The sequence below is a fragment of the Alosa alosa genome, chromosome 7 (assembly GCF_017589495.1).
Source record: "Alosa alosa isolate M-15738 ecotype Scorff River chromosome 7, AALO_Geno_1.1, whole genome shotgun sequence".
In the NCBI taxonomy this organism is placed as follows: Eukaryota; Metazoa; Chordata; class Actinopteri; order Clupeiformes; family Clupeidae; genus Alosa; species Alosa alosa.
Window position 1 is genome coordinate 9525296 of NC_063195.1, and position 18371 is coordinate 9543666.

General features: G+C 39.1%; 1 protein-coding gene across 1 annotated transcript in view; it reads left to right on the plus strand.

Annotated features, from left to right (window-relative positions):
* Positions 1 to 707: 707 nt before the first annotated feature.
* The window catches only part of LOC125297524 (NACHT, LRR and PYD domains-containing protein 12-like), a 61159-nt gene continuing 43495 nt past the window's right edge, over positions 708 to 18371 (plus strand). The window contains exons 1-7 of the mRNA XM_048247907.1: positions 708 to 730; positions 3098 to 4889; positions 6961 to 7131; positions 7407 to 7577; positions 16042 to 16212; positions 16739 to 16906; positions 17651 to 17821. Of these exons, the coding sequence (XP_048103864.1) occupies positions 3118 to 4889; positions 6961 to 7131; positions 7407 to 7577; positions 16042 to 16212; positions 16739 to 16906; positions 17651 to 17821 (2624 nt within the window). The 5' untranslated portion in view covers positions 708 to 730; positions 3098 to 3117. The remainder of the gene's footprint in view (positions 731 to 3097; positions 4890 to 6960; positions 7132 to 7406; positions 7578 to 16041; positions 16213 to 16738; positions 16907 to 17650; positions 17822 to 18371) is intronic.

Below are 18371 nucleotides of genomic sequence, written 5' to 3' on the forward strand. Positions count from 1 at the left end.
CAGAGTTGCAACGGTTTGGCTTGAATTCCCTGCTACTTGAACACAAATAAGATGGATGTTGCTGTTGGCGAGCAGTGTGACACAAGTTAAGCTTTTATTAAGTTGGCAAACGTTTGAACTAGCCAACTAGCTCCGCTGGTGGGAAATGCATGGGACTCATAGCGTTGCCGCTGTCCTATTGCGTGCAGAGGGAATTTGAAAGACAACTGATTATCCCGCCCCTCGGACTGAGCACTGCGAACGGTGAGTGCCCAGACCCTACATTTTAATGTGGGTCTGGCTCGTCAGGCTATGAAGAATGTAAATGAGAAAAAATGCACAAAAAATGAATGTTATCATTCACATCATACAAATGCCAAGGCATTTCACTGGCGTTTTGGATGTGACAAAAAGTCCATTTTCCGTGGAATTGCCCTCATGCATAATTAAAAATTACCTCGATTTAGGCTACTTGGGTATGGCATAAGGCTTGGCTACACAGTGGTAACGAAAATCGAAATCTGCTTTTGATAGCCTACCGGTGCCACTCCACAAAACGTAAAAATATCCATGACGTGTTTTCAAGTCACAATTTTAGGGAGGCTTCATAATGGCACCACAACATAATTGATATTTAGTGCTGTCTTTGTCTGATTTACTACCTGGTTAAGTGCTAAGCTGACCCAGGATCAGTCCAGGTGTGGAGTGTGTGAGCAGGTACTGATGGACCCAGAAGGAAAAAAGAAACGAGGTGAGTATGCATTTTTGCTTTTTTTTAAAAAGATGCTGTCATTTCTGGTTGACAGCAGAGAGCGAACAAAACTCCCCCTCCCTTTTCCTAAACTCCTGTCTCCCCCTTTTGATGATTAGCTAGGACAGTTTTGTTATGTTTGGAGTACATGCTTGCTACACACAAACTCAGCTGAATCACAAAACCCCGCCCATCGAATGCAGATGAGCCAATGGCAGCCCAGTAGCTCCGCGCAGATGTGTTTTCCCTCACCCTCCCATAAATGCATATGCATCAGTAAGAAAAGTGCAGATGTGTGATCTGTTTTGTACATACAATGCCATGTTTTAACCCAGATAGCAAAATCAGATTGGCACATCTACCGGACCGCTGGTAGCATGCCGCCGGTGGCGTGCCTCTTGTGGTCCACCGTTGGACTATAATTTCTATAAATTTAACTTGTCATGAATATTAAGAAAAGACATGACATGTTATTAAAATGATGGATGAAGTATATATATATTGGTCTAAAATCTTTTTTATATGTGTAGAGATCAGATCCAGATCTCTGTATAAAAAAAGATTTTAGACCAATAGTGGCAAGATATTGGGGCATTTGTCGGCAACCCGTCAGCGAACTGCCAGAGAACCGATGAGCAAAAGGCCATATCTTGGAAGGTGCAAAAAGCGTCAGAAACAAGCGGAAATTTGGCGGTAATTCTTAGTATATCCCCAGTCTTCACTGATCCACAGATACATCTGAGTAAAATCATATTAGACAGCAATGACATTGTGAATACAAGTCTCTTATTTTACTATTAGCATATTACAATGTTTGAATTTTCAATTTTAGAAGACTGGAAAGTTTAAATCCCCTCTATTGGAGGGAACCATGCTGGAAAAAAACAGCCTGATAGGAGTGATCATGCTTCAATTTATCATCAAGGTTAGGTAGGCTACTGGTGCTGGTTTCGTAGACGAAAACTTGACGAGGAATTGCCTAAAACTTTACAGTTAGAATTAATCACTGTATGAACTTTACAGCTTTCTGAATACCATATTCAGATTCAACTGCACCCCTACAGCCTGACCAGCTTAAGGTGGTTTGCTTGTTGACCAGTTTGTTGACCACCCTATGACTGTTGAACAGCTGAAGGTACTGTATGTTTTCGCAAGAGTTTTGCTGGTCTAACTGGTTTACCCAGCTTAAGATGGTAATTCAGCTGGTTTGATCTTACATTGCTGGTCTAACTGGTTTACCCAGCTTAAGATGGTAATTCAGCTGGTTTGATCTTACATTGCTGGTCTAACTGGTTTACCCAGCTTAAGATGGTAATTCAGCTGGTTTGATCTTACATTGCTGGTCTAACTGGTTTACCCAGCTTAAGATGGTAATTCAGCTGGTTTGATCTTACATTGCTGGTCTAACTGGTTTACCCAGCTTAAGATGGTAATTCAGCTGGTTTGATCTTACACTGCTGGTCTAACTGGTTTACCCAGCTTAAGATGGTAATTCAGCTGGTTTGATCTTACATTGCTGGTCTAACTGGTTTACCCAGCTTAAGATGGTAATTCAGCTGGTTTGATCTTACATTGCTGGTCTAACTGGTTTACCCAGCTTAAGATGGTAATTCAGCTGGTTTGATCTTACATTGCTGGTCTAACTGGTTTACCCAGCTTAAGATGGTAATTCAGCTGGTTTGATCTTACATTGCTGGTTTAACTGGCCATGCCAGCTTATGTTTGTCATTCTAGCAAACCAGCATGGCCATCTTACACCAACAATCTCAAGCTTTGCAGGTTAGTCACAAGTATAACCATCTTAAACCAGCTGTATCCCACATAACAGGCTGGTGACACACCAGCTTGACCAGCTTCCTCAGAGAGCAGCATGTCCACCTGGTGGCCCAATTACCAGGTGGAAGAAAACCAGCAAAGACCAGTTAAAACCAGCTATCAGCAGATAGCTGTTTCAATATAGAATATTGAATTTAATGATTTTATCTTTTTGTCAGAGAATTCATTTTCACCATCAGATCAACAAATATTGCAAATCATTTCCTTTTTTTAATTTATTATTGCCTGTGGGTCTATTTTTACAATATGTTCATATAAATATTTTTGAATATTTTGTGTGACAGATACAATAGATAATGTTGACAGATTTTGTACAATAGATAATGTTGACAGATTTTGTAATGAGATGTGTAATGAGATATTGTAATGAGATGTGTAATGATATGTTGATGTATGAATATATGGAACATGTTGAAATGAGAATACATGTTGTATTGTAAAGGAGTACTACTTATTAATTCATTTTTCTTTATTGTCTTATCATTGTTAAACATATATATTTTTTTCCATTATTCACTTATTCCACAACAGATGAAGACCTGGAGAGAGTTATGAAGACTCATAAAGCCAGTCTGAAGAGCAGGTTTGAGAAAATATCTGAAGGCATCAGCAAACAAGGAGATGAGATACTTCTCAAGAAGATCTACACACAGCTCTACATTACAGAGGGAGAGAGTGAAGGGGTGAATAAGGAACATGAGGTTTGGCAGTTAGAGTCAGCATCCAGATCTCAATCCACAGAAGACACATCGATCAACTGCAATGATATCTTCAAGGCCTCATCTGGACAGGAGAAGCACATCAGAACTGTGATGACCAAAGGTGTTGCTGGCATTGGAAAAACAGTCTCGGTGCAAAAGTTCATTCTTGACTGGACAGATAGTGGAGCCAATCAAGATGTAGATTTTATGTTTCCCCTTTCATTCCGTGAGCTGAATTTAGTCCGGGGTGGTCAGTATAGTCTTCACAGTCTCCTGCTTGACTTCCACCCTGAGCTGAAGGAGCTGAATGATAGTGAAAGATACAAAGACTGTCAAGTTGTGTTCATCTTTGATGGTTTTGATGAGAGTCGGTTGACTCTAGATCTGGAACAGAGCAGTAAATTGTCTGATGTAAAACAAACATCATCAGTGGATCTTCTGATGACAAGCCTCATTCAGGGAACTCTGCTTCCCTCTGCACTCATCTGGATAACCTCAAGACCAGCAGCAGCCAGTCAAATTCCTGCTCAGTACATCAACCAATTGACAGAAATACGAGGATTTAATGACCCACAGAAGGAAGAGTACTTCAGGAAGAGAATCAGTGATGAGAGTCAGGCCAACAGAATCATCTTGCACATTAAGGCAACCAGGAGTCTCTACATCATGTGCCACATTCCAGTCTTCTGTTGGATTGCAGCCACTGTACTTCAGCAAATGCTGGAACAGGACAACACCCAGGAAATTCCCAGAACTCTGACTGAGATGTTCATACACTTCTTGCTCATCCAGACCACCAGAAAGAATCAGAAGTATCAGAGAAGATGTGAAACAAATAGCGAGAAGCTCCTGGAATCACATAAGCATGTAATACTGAAACTGGCAGACCTGGCTTATAAGCATCTGCTCCAAGGGAATCTCATGTTTTATGATGAAGATCTGAGAGAGTGTGGCATTGAAGTCAGTGAAGCCTCAGTGTACTCTGGTGTATTCACTGAGATTTTCAAGGAAGAATCTGTGTTTCACCAGAAGAAGATATACAGCTTTGTACATCTGAGCATCCAGGAGTTTCTGGCAGCACTTCATGTATTTCTTTCTTTTAAGAATATGAATGAAAAACTGAGTGCACCTGAACTTTTTGTCAAGAAAGCCCAGTTACCTTTAGAAGAGTTGTTGAAGAAAGCTGCGGACAAAGCTTTGCAGAGCAAAAATGGACACCTGGATCTTTTCCTTCGTTTCCTTATGGGCATCTCATTGGAGAAGAATCATAGACTTCTACAAGGACTACTCACACATCCACTCAACAGCTTAGAGAGCATCAGGAAAACATGCAAGTACATTAAGGATCTCAACAGAGAAGATATCTCCCCTGAAAGATGCATCAATCTGTTCCACTGCTTGTTTGAAATGAATGATCATTCCATACATGAAGACATTCAAGAATACCTGCAATCCCCCAAGGATTTCAAAGGCCAGTTGTCTCCTACCCACTGTTCAGTACTGGCCCACATGCTTCTGATGTCTGATGAGGTGCTGGATGAGTTTGACCTGAGGACATACAACACATCAGATGAGGGACGCAGGAGACTGATCCCAGCTGTGAGGTGCTTCAGAAAGGCACGGTGAGTTTTGTCAACTCACTCACACACCAACTTAACTTCCCTCAATAATAATGACAGTAAAAATTCCCCACAAACATAATAACTGTTGTCAACTACCAACATAGTAATTCATAATTTACAATACAACCTCAAGAAACACATCACCTCACCTTATTATGTCGTTAAAAAAATAAGAATACGTCAATAATTCAATTTTGACAAAAATATCAGATAGAACCTTCTAATTCTAAGAGGATGTCAAAAATTGTCAACATCTTAACAAATCTCATGATCATGTAATATTTTTCCATATTTCCACAATTATTGACACTCTTTAGGGGAAACAACCTAGCAGAACAGAGTAACCATGGGAAATGTATATTATTGTGACAAAGGCAAAGCAAGATATGAAGCCCACTGTCTTTTTGATAGCTTTTCTGCCAATTTCAAATTGTCTATGATGGACAAACATTTGCAAACTTGACTGAGGATGCCTGACTTGAGAATCACTTCAGAATGACTTGTGTTCATCACTGTATTACTGCCAGGGGCTACTAGGTCTCCTCACAGCCGTATCAGCAGCACAAGTTTGGCTGAACAGCCACCATGCCCATCATTCAGTCACAGTGGACAAGCAGTACTAGGCATCACTAGCTTTCTGATGCTTCCAGGTCCACACAGGCTGCAGTTTTGCCAGTTAAGCCGCAGACGCGTTGTGTCCACAGATACCTTGCTACACAGATGGGTTGCCGTGGGCTGAATGGTCATAATGGACAGAGGCGGCTCCACACCAATGTGCTGTTATCACCAAGAGCAACACATTTGCCTGGCACCCTTTTTACCTAATGTGCTGACCTCAGCCTTTGGGAGAAGAGTCTTGAGCAACCTGCTTTTCACCCTGACAATACAAGAACTCTGCTTGGTGAGAACGCTGCGTGCCTACATTGAACAAGCACGCCACCTGCACAAGACGGAATAGCTGTTTGTCTGCTACGGGGCCCAGGCAGTCGCCTGTGCACTATCGAAGCAGAGCATATCCCACTGGCTGGTCAAGGCCCTCATTCTATTGTATGAAGCCTCGGGTGTACCCCCCAAACGCTTGAGAGCCCATTCCACGGGAAGTGTGGCTGCCTCTTGGTCGGCTTAGTGTCACCATAGAACAGAACTGTGTAAGCACAAGCTTTGGGTGATACATTTGCCTGCTTTTATAATAGAGATGTTGCTAATATATCAGTAGCCTACTATATGGTTTCAGCTTCATGCCTGTGAGTAACCCTCTAGCACCAGCTGTTTTTTGACATTGTCGGATGTGTGCACTTGCCAGTGTAAGCTTCTGCAGCCAAAAGCCAACAGCCATGTATGGAATGCACAGCACCCCGGTGGTGTGCTCCACATGTTAAGACCACGTGGCTCAAAGTACAGATGGCATAAGGGGAGACCCCACTGGTTGTGTATTTAAAGCAGTAATAATGTATTAAAGGAATATTTACATAAGTCAGTAGGTGGGAAACCAAACAAAAGTTTTTGCCTTACACTTACATCATATGTAAGTGTAAGGCAAAAAGGTAAACGGGAAGGGGACGAGGGCTGCTGCAGCACACACACACACACACACCCTTTTAGTGCCAGGCTGGAGCAGCAGAATGAGAGAGTGAGTGGACTGGAAGGCGGTGTTTTAAACACCTTCCAATCAGCCCACCAATTAGCTTGGCACGGCCCACCACGACAGTTCCACCTAGAGGCAACGCAGAGAACAGCACCAGTGGACAATACAAGCGATATCTCCCACGTAGGGCCAAGCCAGAGAGAGAGACACACACCCAGTACGGCAAAGCTTGTCCACTGTCACAATAAGGTGCTGTGGTATACATGTTCCCATTGGTTTACATTGAGTGAACTCTTGAAAAAGAATGTATGGTTATGAATATAACCTCGGTTCTCTTAAGGAATGCACATGTTAACCCTTTTTAGCCTAATTGACTCCATGAACCTGACCGTGTGGTTGCCACAGAATGTCTAAAAGAGGATCTTTGTTTTTGTCTGACTGTTCATCTATCCATGATCTATTTACTCATTCATATAATCTTTGCAGACTTGCTGACTGTAAACTTAGTAAGGTGTCCTACGAGATTGTGGTCTCAGTTCTGCAGTCACCAAACTCCCTGATAGAGCTGGACCTGAGTAATAATGACTTGAGGGATTCTGGAGTTCAGCTTTTTTCTGCAGGATTGTACAGTCCCAAAAGCAAACTGCAGATTTTGAGGTTGGTGTAACAATGTGGTGTAATTGGTAAAAAGATATTTATTATAATGCTGGCTATGATGACACTATTTTATAATTAACTAATTTCAGCATTAGCCTACTGTCTATGCTTGCAATACTTTATCTTGGCTTGTAAAACAATGTTTTATTTTATAATAATAATACTACTAATAATAATACATTTGATTCAGATCAATTCCCAATCATATCAGGCATAACAACATGTATGTATTCCCTAACTATCTTCACAATTTGCATTTTCTCATTTTTAAACAGACTTTCTGGTTGTAATCTCAGTAATGAGTCCCTTGAGATTATAGCCAGTGTTCTACAATCACCAAACTCCCTGATAGTGCTGGACCTGAGTAACAATGACCTAAAAGATGCTCAACATCAACTTCTTTCTGCAGGAATGCACAATCCTAACTGCAAACTGCAGACTTTGAGGTAAGAGTTTTATTATATTAATGATGGCATAGACTGGAATACTGTTTTTATTGTTTTTGTTGAACAGGGGCTTATTCAAACCGCAAGTGTGGCGTTTGCATTCCGTCTGTGTTCTGTGGCTGCTGTGTCACATTCATACCAGGAATGTCTCTGATGCAGTGCTACTGTGACAAGTCTGCCTATTAAAACATCTTTTCACTGTTTCTTTTGAACAGAATTGCGTGTTGCGTGAAAAATAGGCGCTGATCTTTTTCTAGCATACACACGTTTTTCTGTGCAGCTCGAGTTGTGTCTTAGACATGTATGTCATGCAGGCAGTCTGCATGCTCTAACCTGTTAACAAGCACCAAAATTAAAATGGACAGGTAACGCAGCTGATACAGTCGCCACACAGTTGTGGTCTGAATAGACCCTGAGGAGAGTTAAGTGCATGAGCACAAAGCAACTCCATCATATGTAAATGTCAGACTTTGAAATAACCATAAAATAATGGGTGAAGACAGATTGATGCAAATACAGACTGTGATGCAAGCCATTCCTCATGTTACATTAGATAACCATGAGGGGTGCGCTGTATCTGCTAAAATGGGCTGTTTAATCTTGAGCTCACATTAAGTCTGCTTGTCATTCATGCAATGCTCACCAGAAATGATGACTTATCCTACACTTAGCCTATCTCTTCTGTGATCCAAGAAAAAATGTCTTCAATGTGTTTGATTTTTCAACATTTATTTTAACTATTGAAATAGGAAACATAATGATTCGCACCCACCTTATTTCCAATAATGGCCTAAAAACATGGATGGTTGCACAGTCCAAAATCGTGAATTACCTTCCAATCCACCAAGGGGATTGGTCAGAAATCTACAGGTCCAAAAAATAGCATGACACACAATTGAAAGGCATCCAATTAGACCATACACCACTGATCCAATGTGATTACCTAAAACATTTTTGAGCCACTAGTAATTTTGCAGATTATAAAATACTACTAATAATCAAATAATCAATAATCAAACTCCAAGAAACATGTTTTTGATTATTTTTTCCGGGAGGGGCCACCAGGCGCGTAGCAAGCATGGGGGATGTGGGTTATAACGTACACACTATTGCTGGAACACGATTTTATCCCCCACACATTTTGTCAGATTAAAATGAAAGTAAAATATGGAAATAAACGCTCCCGTAAAGAGTTGGAACCGTATCTATAACGCACACACAGAGAGACACAAATAGGTCTGTTGATTTGATTGAACGGTCATCCAGCCAATCACATCAAGTTAGCCAGTGATGAACCAGAGCCGCTCTGATCAAATTCAAAGTGTGCGTCTTTCAAGGCTGTGCTGCTGCTTGGGTCTGCATTATAACGTCTGCAGTGAGCAGATTTCAAGTAGAATTGAAATGATAATTGTTACCGTATTATGCTAGTTTAGTAAACCAAAATTCACTGACTGACAGTTTTTGTCTCAATGTAGAAATGCAGGGAGTCAAAGTGAAAGCGGTCTATGATCTGCAGCTTTTCTCAAACTATGGGCCTCCACAACAATTAACCTACTGGTCCACGAAGCCGCGAAATTAAGTTATGCCCGGTGCTTAACGTCTGATCATTTACAGCAAGATTGTATGGAACCGCGGACTGAAAAAAAAACGCGGACTGCTAACCCATATGCACAAAAAAATATTTCTGAAATTATTTCTTGATTTATAACATGAGATATGTCTCCATGTAGGGTAGTGTCAAATAGTGAAGTGATAGCAGGTAGATCATGTAGGCCTACATGTCACATGAGCCACACATAGGTGCTGCTTCTTCTGTCCCTCCCAAACTGCATTAAAATGGTGTGTTTAGCAATCAGAATCTCATTTTTTTTTCGGGGGAGAAACTCCCGGACACCAATATAGTCCGCACCCCTCTCAGAAAATACTTACAACGTCCCTGTCCCACAACCCCCACACTTTTAAAAAGCTTGATACGCCTCTGGGGGCCACTCAAACATGAAATCTCCTGGTAATATTTATTCTGCCCCTAGCCTGGAAATCCTGACCCAAATCCAAAAGATTATTTTCTGATGATTGGTTCTGCTCGGCTCCATGGGCATAGGTAATGGCAATAATTACTCAACGCCAGAGTGACTCTCTGAGCAAATCTCACGAGAAGTCTGGATTTTCAGGGTACTCTGCCCCTGATTGCTAGCCTGGGAAAAACCCAGACGTACTTCCGGCAAATTCGAGATTCGCTCTGAAAGTCCGTCTGGCCAAGAACCCATTCTAGCCCATTTCCAATTTTCCTAGATAGAGGCACCAATCAGAACCCTTAAGGCGGGCTTTACATGATGACGATAGCGCACCCTGTTGAAGAAGCCAGGTTTTTTTTAAAAAAAAAACCATCAACCATGGCTGCTGCCACTTGTTTAAAGCTGATATAGACAGGGAGTTAGAAGTTTCTTAACTACTTCCTTATGTTGGAATATGCAACATTGTACAAACATGTATGTAAGATACCTATGTGATATCTGCAACAGTGGTAGGCTACTGAAAACAGTTTGATATTCTGTTCATTTATAGGACTATAGTAGCTTGGACACGTAGCCGACAGAAAACACATAGGCTACTTTTGAATTGGTGTGCTATGCGAGCATAACTCGATTGCTACACTTCAGTGTTTGCCTTAAAACAATTCCGGCATAATTGCTTTGAACGTTTCAGTCTCTCGTCCCCCATTCCTGCTTTATATGTCCCAGTCAGCCAGAAAGGACAAATGAAACAAAATGCTCGTTTGAACGTGAACGGTTTTGTTCAGAGCTGAAAATGCAATTGTGTTTGACAGACGACAGATGTAAATTGCTAGTGACAAAATATTAGCTTTCAGTGTGGCATGATGTCTTTGCAAATTAGCCTACGTTTAATTAAGTGGTTAATTCTTCCTGCTTCTCCCTACAACCAGACAGTGTTGCAAATTGTGTGTTTCCGTTGCTCTAATTGGTTTTTGGCCTCTCCTATTGTGTCCGAGGCATTTTGATCGGCGTCCGTTTGGGAACGCCCTTTGGAAATGGGCTGTGAACGACCCTTCCCCAGACCCTCTCTCAGTTACGACTGAGAAGGGTCTGGTTTTAACCGGGCTACCTGATTGCAACACTTATATGCTAATTTCAGAGAACAAAGTAAAGTACCCCGTTCATGCACTCAGTCATTTTCAAAGTTATTTTCAAGTTCTTCAACTTTTGGAGATTTTTTAACTGCATTTTATTATACGGCTCTTCACAATACAAGTAGAACACTCCATTGACTTGAATGGGATTTCCCAAAGTTCTACCGGTCATTATTTTCGTCTAGGGACCTCTACATAATGGCCGCTGTCAATGGCAACGGATTTTCATTCAAAAGTGAAGGCAGACTACCCTGGAAATCCAGAATTCTCATGAGAGCACAATTTAATTTTAATTGTGTCTGCAAGAGACTCTGGCAATGAGTAATAATGCATCACATCAGTGTATCTGATATAGTCAGGCCAGAGGCGACCTAAACAGATGACGACAGCACTGCAATGTTGGAAGTCCGGAATCAGTCATAAACAGTGGTCGTAGTGTTATCCAATTGCGTTGAAGTCCGCAATCAGTCAGAGTAAACATTGGTCGTAGTGTTATCCAATTGCGTGCAGTGAGATTTTCAAATGCATGATTGGTGCCGCCCCTCGAGTTGGGCCATTACATTATTCAAGGCTACAGCCTTAATCTTTCTAGATTATCAGGGTCTGGATTTTCCAGACTAATGGCAGACGGTTGATCACCTGTGTTCTAAAGAATGTTTGATTCAAGTTCAGCGTGTGTTGCGAACTATTTGTTTCTCAGCAAAAGCCACAACGAAATGGTAACAAATAAATGTAAAGAGACATATTGTGGAGTTTATTTTTTCGTTTTGGCAAGTAGCCGTATAATAAACGGGATAATGTATAGAACGCCGGTCATTGTTGGGAAAATAACTCTCTTCAGGGCGAAGCAAGACTTATTTACTTTATATTTTACGAATAAAGACTGGCGTTCTATAATATAATAATAATACAATTTATTTATATAGCACTTTTCAAGCACAAAGCACAAAGTGCTCTACAGACAAACAAACAAACAAAACAAAGCAAACAACAAAACAATAGTAACGATAACAATAATAATAATAATAATAATAATAATAATAATAACTAGAAATGCAATTCCAAGGAATTACCAGTGCATGAAAATGCTAAAGTTGTGATGTAAAATATCATGTATAGTTAAAACCGATAATACAGAGATGGTTACTACGGTGATGCTAGGATAGACATGGTGGTTGCATAGCTTAATAAAAGTTGATAGTTTAAAAGTAGACTGTTTAAAAGCTGAATGTAGATAGTTTAAAAGTTGTTGATAGACAGCTAGTTTAATGATAGTTTAAAAGTAGACCGTTTAAAAGTTGAAGGTAAATAGTTTAAAAGTTGTTGACAGACTGGAAGTTGAATGAATGTTGATATTCAAATAGTTTAATGGCTGTGTATAGGTAGATATTTGACAATAACTGAAAGTTGGAATGGCTCTAATGTTTTCTAGCAGTTATGCTAAGATTTTTAACTATGCTAACCATGCTACTTAGCTAATGTTTTATAGCAGTGCTAGCAATGCTAACCTGTTAACCATGCTACTTAGCTAACGTTTTCTAGCAGTTTAATGAATGTTGATATTCAAATAGTTTAATGGCTGTCTGTGTATAGGTAGATATTTGACGATAACTGAAAGTTGGAATGGCTCTAATGTTTGCTAGCAGTTATGCTAAGATTTGTAATTCTGCTAACCAATGTTACTTAGCTAATGTTTTATAGTAGTGCTAGCAATGCTAACATGCTTAACCATGCTACTTAGCTAACTTAACTAAAATTTTCTAGCAGTTTTGCTAAACATTTTCTAGCAGTTTTGCTAAACATGCTAGCAATGCTAACATGCTAACTATGTTAACCATGTGACTTAGTTAACCAAGCTTATCATTTTTAGTAGTTATGCTAACTATGCTAACTATATTAACCATGTTACTTAGCTAACCTAGCTAATCATTTTTAGCAGTTTTGCTAAAAATGCTAACTAACATGCTAGCATGCTAACTATGCTAACCATGTTACTTAGCTAATCATTTTTAGCAGTTATGCTAACTATGCTAACTAGCATGCTAACATATGTTGGATTCTCTGGTTGTTGCGTTGTGTTTTAGTTCTAATGTCTGTATTGAAGATGGTCAATAAAGCTTGACGGCGGGATCAGGATCGGCGATTAGATGATGATTTATTGTAGATGGTACAATAATGAATAACAGAACACAGGCTAAGTCTCAAACAGTAAAACTGTGCAGAGTCTAACAGTTGTGGTTGTTATTAGAAGCGGCTGCTGAGCCTTCCGACAGACGATGCTCCTCTCGGGTTGCTTCCTCGATCCGTCTCCGTGTCAAAACCTAAGACAAAGCCTGTTATACTAAAACATACAAACGTCAATCATGCCAACGTGGCAGGTGCCAACCAGTGTACACAACCGGCCCTGGCCAGATGGAGATACTAGCCCGAATAGGCAGACATGCTGTCTCCCTCGGCCCATGTTATCACTGATGTTCCTCGGATGTTCCTAAACATCGGCCTGTATGACCTTCCTGCTGGTACACAGGCCTAAGGCACAGTTATGTACAATAATATGGACTTCTCCCTGTTGTATACTACACACAGATGTAACATATGAACACATCAGAATACAGTAAGAATACCCCAAAATTCTACACATGCTAGCATGTTAACTATGCTAACCATGTTACTTAGCTAACCTAGCTAATCATTTTTAGTAGTTTTGCTAAAAATGCTAACTAGCATGCTAACTATGCTAACCATGTTACTTAGCTAACTTAGCTAATACTTTTTAGCAGTTATGTTAAATATGCTAACTAACATGCTAACATGTTAGCATGTTAACTATGCTAACCATGTTACTTAGCTAACCTAGCTAATCATTTTTAGTAGTTTTGCTAAAAATGCTAACTAGCATGCTAACTATGCTAACCATGTTACTTAGCTAACTTAGCTAATCATTTTTAGCAGTTATGCTAACTAACATGCTAACATGTTAGCATGTTAACTATGCTAACCATGTTACTTAGCTAACCTAGCTAATCATTTTTAGCAGTTTTGCTAAAAATGCTAACTAGCATGCTAACTATGTGACTTAGCTAACCTAGCTAATCATTTTTAGCAGTTTTGTTAAAAATGCTAACAATGTTAGCAATGTTAACATGCTAACTTTGTTAACCATGCTAACTAGCTACAGTGGGTAGGAGTCATAGTTGATGAAAAGTGTTGACAGTTGATGACAAGTTAAAAGTTGTTGATAGACAGCTAGTGAATGTATATAGTTTAAAAGTTGAATGTAGATAGTTTAAAAGTTGTTGATAGAAAGCTAGTTTAATAGATAGATAGTTTAATGATAGTTTAAAAGTAGACCGTTTAAAAGTTGAATGTAAAAAGTTCAGTAGTTTAATGGGTTACATTGTTTAACAGTGGATTATTGTAGTGAGGACTTTTATTTTGAAACAGTTTTGGGCAGAGGAAACAGTTGAATAGGATGTGTAGTCTTAATTGACCCAGATTGTATGCTTAAAGCCTGAGGCTGCAGGTGGCCTGAACACCTGCCATAGGATTGTAATTGCTTAAGGCGAGACACTACAGGTGAATAGGGTAACATTTTAAAATAATAGACATCACCATGACACTTCCTCAGTTGATTACTTACACAAGTATGAACAAAAAATGTATTAGAAGTTGTTGAAATTTGAATGTCTAATTATGCAAATTAGGCATTATCTCATTAAATATGCGCACATTTGCATATATTTTCGGTAGATAGATCTGAACATATGATAAAGCCAGGTACAAAATTATTTTTTCATTTTGTTTGCATACAAGATAAAAATAAAATTACAGAGGGATTTCAGGATATCTGCTTTCATTACCTAGGAAATCAGAATATACTGTCCATAGCCTTAAAAAATCGATTTTTGCCATATATTTTTGATTAAAATGTCACATAAATCAGGCCAGGAATGATTTATTAACAAATCCCTCTGTAAATATCTTCAGAACACTGCTAAGTGTATATCTGGAAAGTTTGGTGTACATAGGTGCTACATAGGCTGAGATGTTTCTACTGGAAAATGAGAAAAACTCAATTTGAGAAAACAGCCTTGGAACACAGCCAAGAGATTCCGTTCTCAGCCTAGACTCGCCTTTGAACTTTCGCGATTGGTTGCGGTTACAAAGGAAGTGTCCATATTTGGATAGCACAATGTCATGCAGGAAAAACAGAGCTTTCAAACGGTACTACACATGTTATGTTTTGTAGCACGGTCGCGGTAGAGCATGAAACGTTAGAATACTAACTTTTGGTGAATTTAGGAGAAATATACAGGCGCAAGTAGACAAAATGAAATGAAATAAACACCTAAATGTGTAAATCGGGCTTTGTTGTTGTAATAGTGTGAAAGAATACATGCTAAGGTAGCAAATTATCCCAAAATCTCTTAACTTAATTGTATTATGATGTCACAATCGGCAATGTTAAGTCTATGGGGATTTTTTAAAAGTTTTTCTTTAATAGTTTAAAAAGTATAAAAGTTTCAAAGTTGAAAAGTCATACCAACCCGATCTGTTTGAAGACCTACGTTACAAAGTTTGAATGAAGTTTCTAAGTTAAACTGTTCAAGAGAAATTGCGTACGGAAAAAGTGGTAAGCGGAATAATAATAATAAGAAGAAGTTGCCTAGGAAGAACAGTACAGTGCATTTTCATGCACTGTAATAATAATGATAATGATAATGATGAGGATAAAATAGTAAACTACCAAACTACAAAATATCAAACACAAACTTAACTATATATATATATATATATATATATATATATATAATATATATAAAATATAAAGAAAATAGGAAAAGTATACAGTATAGTACCCAATACAAAATAAACAAACAGAAATTATAATAATGATAATAAATTAGCAGAGACATGAGTGGAATCATTCACTATTTAAGGAAAACAATTTTAGATAAGTGGGTCTTTAGACTAGATTTTAAAACAGCCACTAATGGTGCAGATTTGATACTATCCATTATCTCTATGTAAGATATCGACCTTCTGTACACCACTGTAATATAATGTGCCTCTATATAAATACAAGCACTAAAATAGTCCAATTAGTGTGTGTGTGTTTGTGTGTGTGTGTGTGTGTGTGCGTGTGTGTGAGTGTGTGTGTGTGAGTGTATGACATTATCTATGATGTCACTATGTTGCTTAATTGTCAAGGTGTGAAGACATTAACCAGATTAAATACTGTTTTTAGTGGTTGACTTGACATTCCAAAATTATTGTATAGAATGATGTATTCTCGCACTGTCTTAACTGTTTCAGACTTACTGGCTGTAATCTCAGTGATGACGCCTGTGAAATTGTAGCCAGTGTTCTACAGTCATCAAACTCCCTGATAGAGCTGGACCTGAGTAACAATATCCTAAGAGATTCTGGAGCTCAAAGTCTTTCTGCAGGACTGTACAGTCACAACTGCAAACTGCAGACTTTGAGGTTGGAGTTACATTATCTTAAACTTCTCAGATAGACCTTTTGGATGTCCTTTATGGAATGACATTTGTTTCATTATTGAGCAAACAAATAAATATAACTAAGCAAAAAAATATGACTTTGAAAACACAAATCTTGCTTTTGGATTGAAATACTTTATAATTCGTACCAAACATATTTTGTAATGAATCACATATAAAAGGCAAATCCATCATGACTGATTTTACAAATTCAATGTTTTTAAAAAAAAAAAATTTTAATTAATACTATTGTATAGTTACAGCATAATATTTATTCATATTTAGATATGAATTTTTCAATTTGAAGTTTTATGGCTAAGGATACTTGGCCCTTGCTTGACATGAAAAAAAAAACAATAACAATCCTTCAGTTATGTCAAACAAGTATGCTTAGCCATAAAACTTTAACCTTAAAAATAATGGCATAGCTGTACAATGAAAATCTCTATCAGACAAACAAATTTCTATGTTTCCTCCACCAGAAGAGTGATTATATCTCTCTCCAACAGGCTGGCTCAGTGTCAGATCACTGAAAATGGATATGGTTATCTAGCGATCGCATTCAATTCAAACTCCTCACATCTAAAAGAACTGGATTTGGACTGCAACCTTCCTAAGGAAACAGGACTGTTATCTGCTAGACTACAGGAGGCTCAGCTTAACCTCAAGACATTGCAGTATGTACAGTTATTGCGTTTATAAATCACAATGGGGTGGTGGGAGTGTAGTGGCTAAGGAACTGGGCTAGATCGCTGCTGCATTGTTGTGCCCTTGAGCAAGCCACTTAACAATGAGTTGTTTCTGTGATTGATGTCTACGTTGCTTTGGAAAAAAGTGTAAGCTAATTACATAAATTGAATAAATCTGGGTCGTATCGAGGAATCGAGCGATATGTGTGTTTGCATAGATTAGAAAATATGGAAAAAAGATTCAGACAAATCTAACCTAGTGAATAGGCATGTTAATATCAACCAATGTCCTGATCATTATGCATTTTCATTACTAGCGTTTCCTTAAAGGAACCGTATGTAAGAAGCGTATTTCAATTAATCATAAAATGGCCCTGATATGTCACTAGACATTAAGAAATCATATTCATTTCAAATGCTTATATCACTGACAACAGTAGTCCGGCCAGGATATTGTCATTTAATAAGTGATGTTGCAGTCCTCAACTGATGTTTATGTTGTGTATTGTCATGTCATGTTGTGTTTTGGCCTGATGCGCCACCCTCCACCTATCTACTAATCACAAAGTCAGTAGTGCTTCGGCACCCGGGTTGGCAACCTTGAGTCAGGGGGGAGGGGGAGGGGATACACCACTCTACAGTAATTTAAAAGTGATTGCAGTACCAGTTTTGGCCACAATCTTACATATGGTTCCTTTAAGTGTGTTAATGTTTAATCTGTATTGTTTTCAGACTTCCTGGCTGTAATCTCACTGATAAAGCATGTGGGATAGTAGCCTCAGTTCTCCAGTCTCCAAACTCCCTGATTGAGCTTGATCTCAGTAACAATGACTTGGGAGATTCTGGAGTTCAGCTGCTTTCCGCAGGGCTAAGCAGTTCTCACTGTAAACTACAGATATTGAGGTTAGTTGTTTAGTTTGTTTATTAATCATTACCTACCTGACTTGAATTTATAGCGAGTTGTTTGTCAAATGTCAATGTATCCTGGTTCAACATAGTGAATCACATTAAACTCTGGGGTGAAGGCTTCACGGGGGGCAGCCGTGGCCTACTGGTTAGCGCTTCGGACTTGTAACCGGAGGCTTGCCGGTTCGAACCCCAACCAGTAGGTACGGCTGAAGTGCCCTTGAGCAAGGCACCTAACCCCTCACTGCTCCCCGAGCGCTGCTGTTGTTGCAGGCAGCTCACTGCACTGGGAATAGTGTGTGCTTCACCTCACTGTGTGCTGAGTGTGTTTCACTAATTCCAGGATTGGGATAAATCAACAATTTGGTCAATTGGGACCAAATTTCCCTCACAGGATCAAAAGAGTATATATACTTAGGGCTGTATTTTGGGCTCCAGCGCATGGCGTAAAGCTCGTTATTCACCCGCGCAAAACTTAATTCGGTATTTTGCACGTTTATTTTTTAAACATTGCGACCAGGGGTGTGGCAATTAACAACCTAGGGGA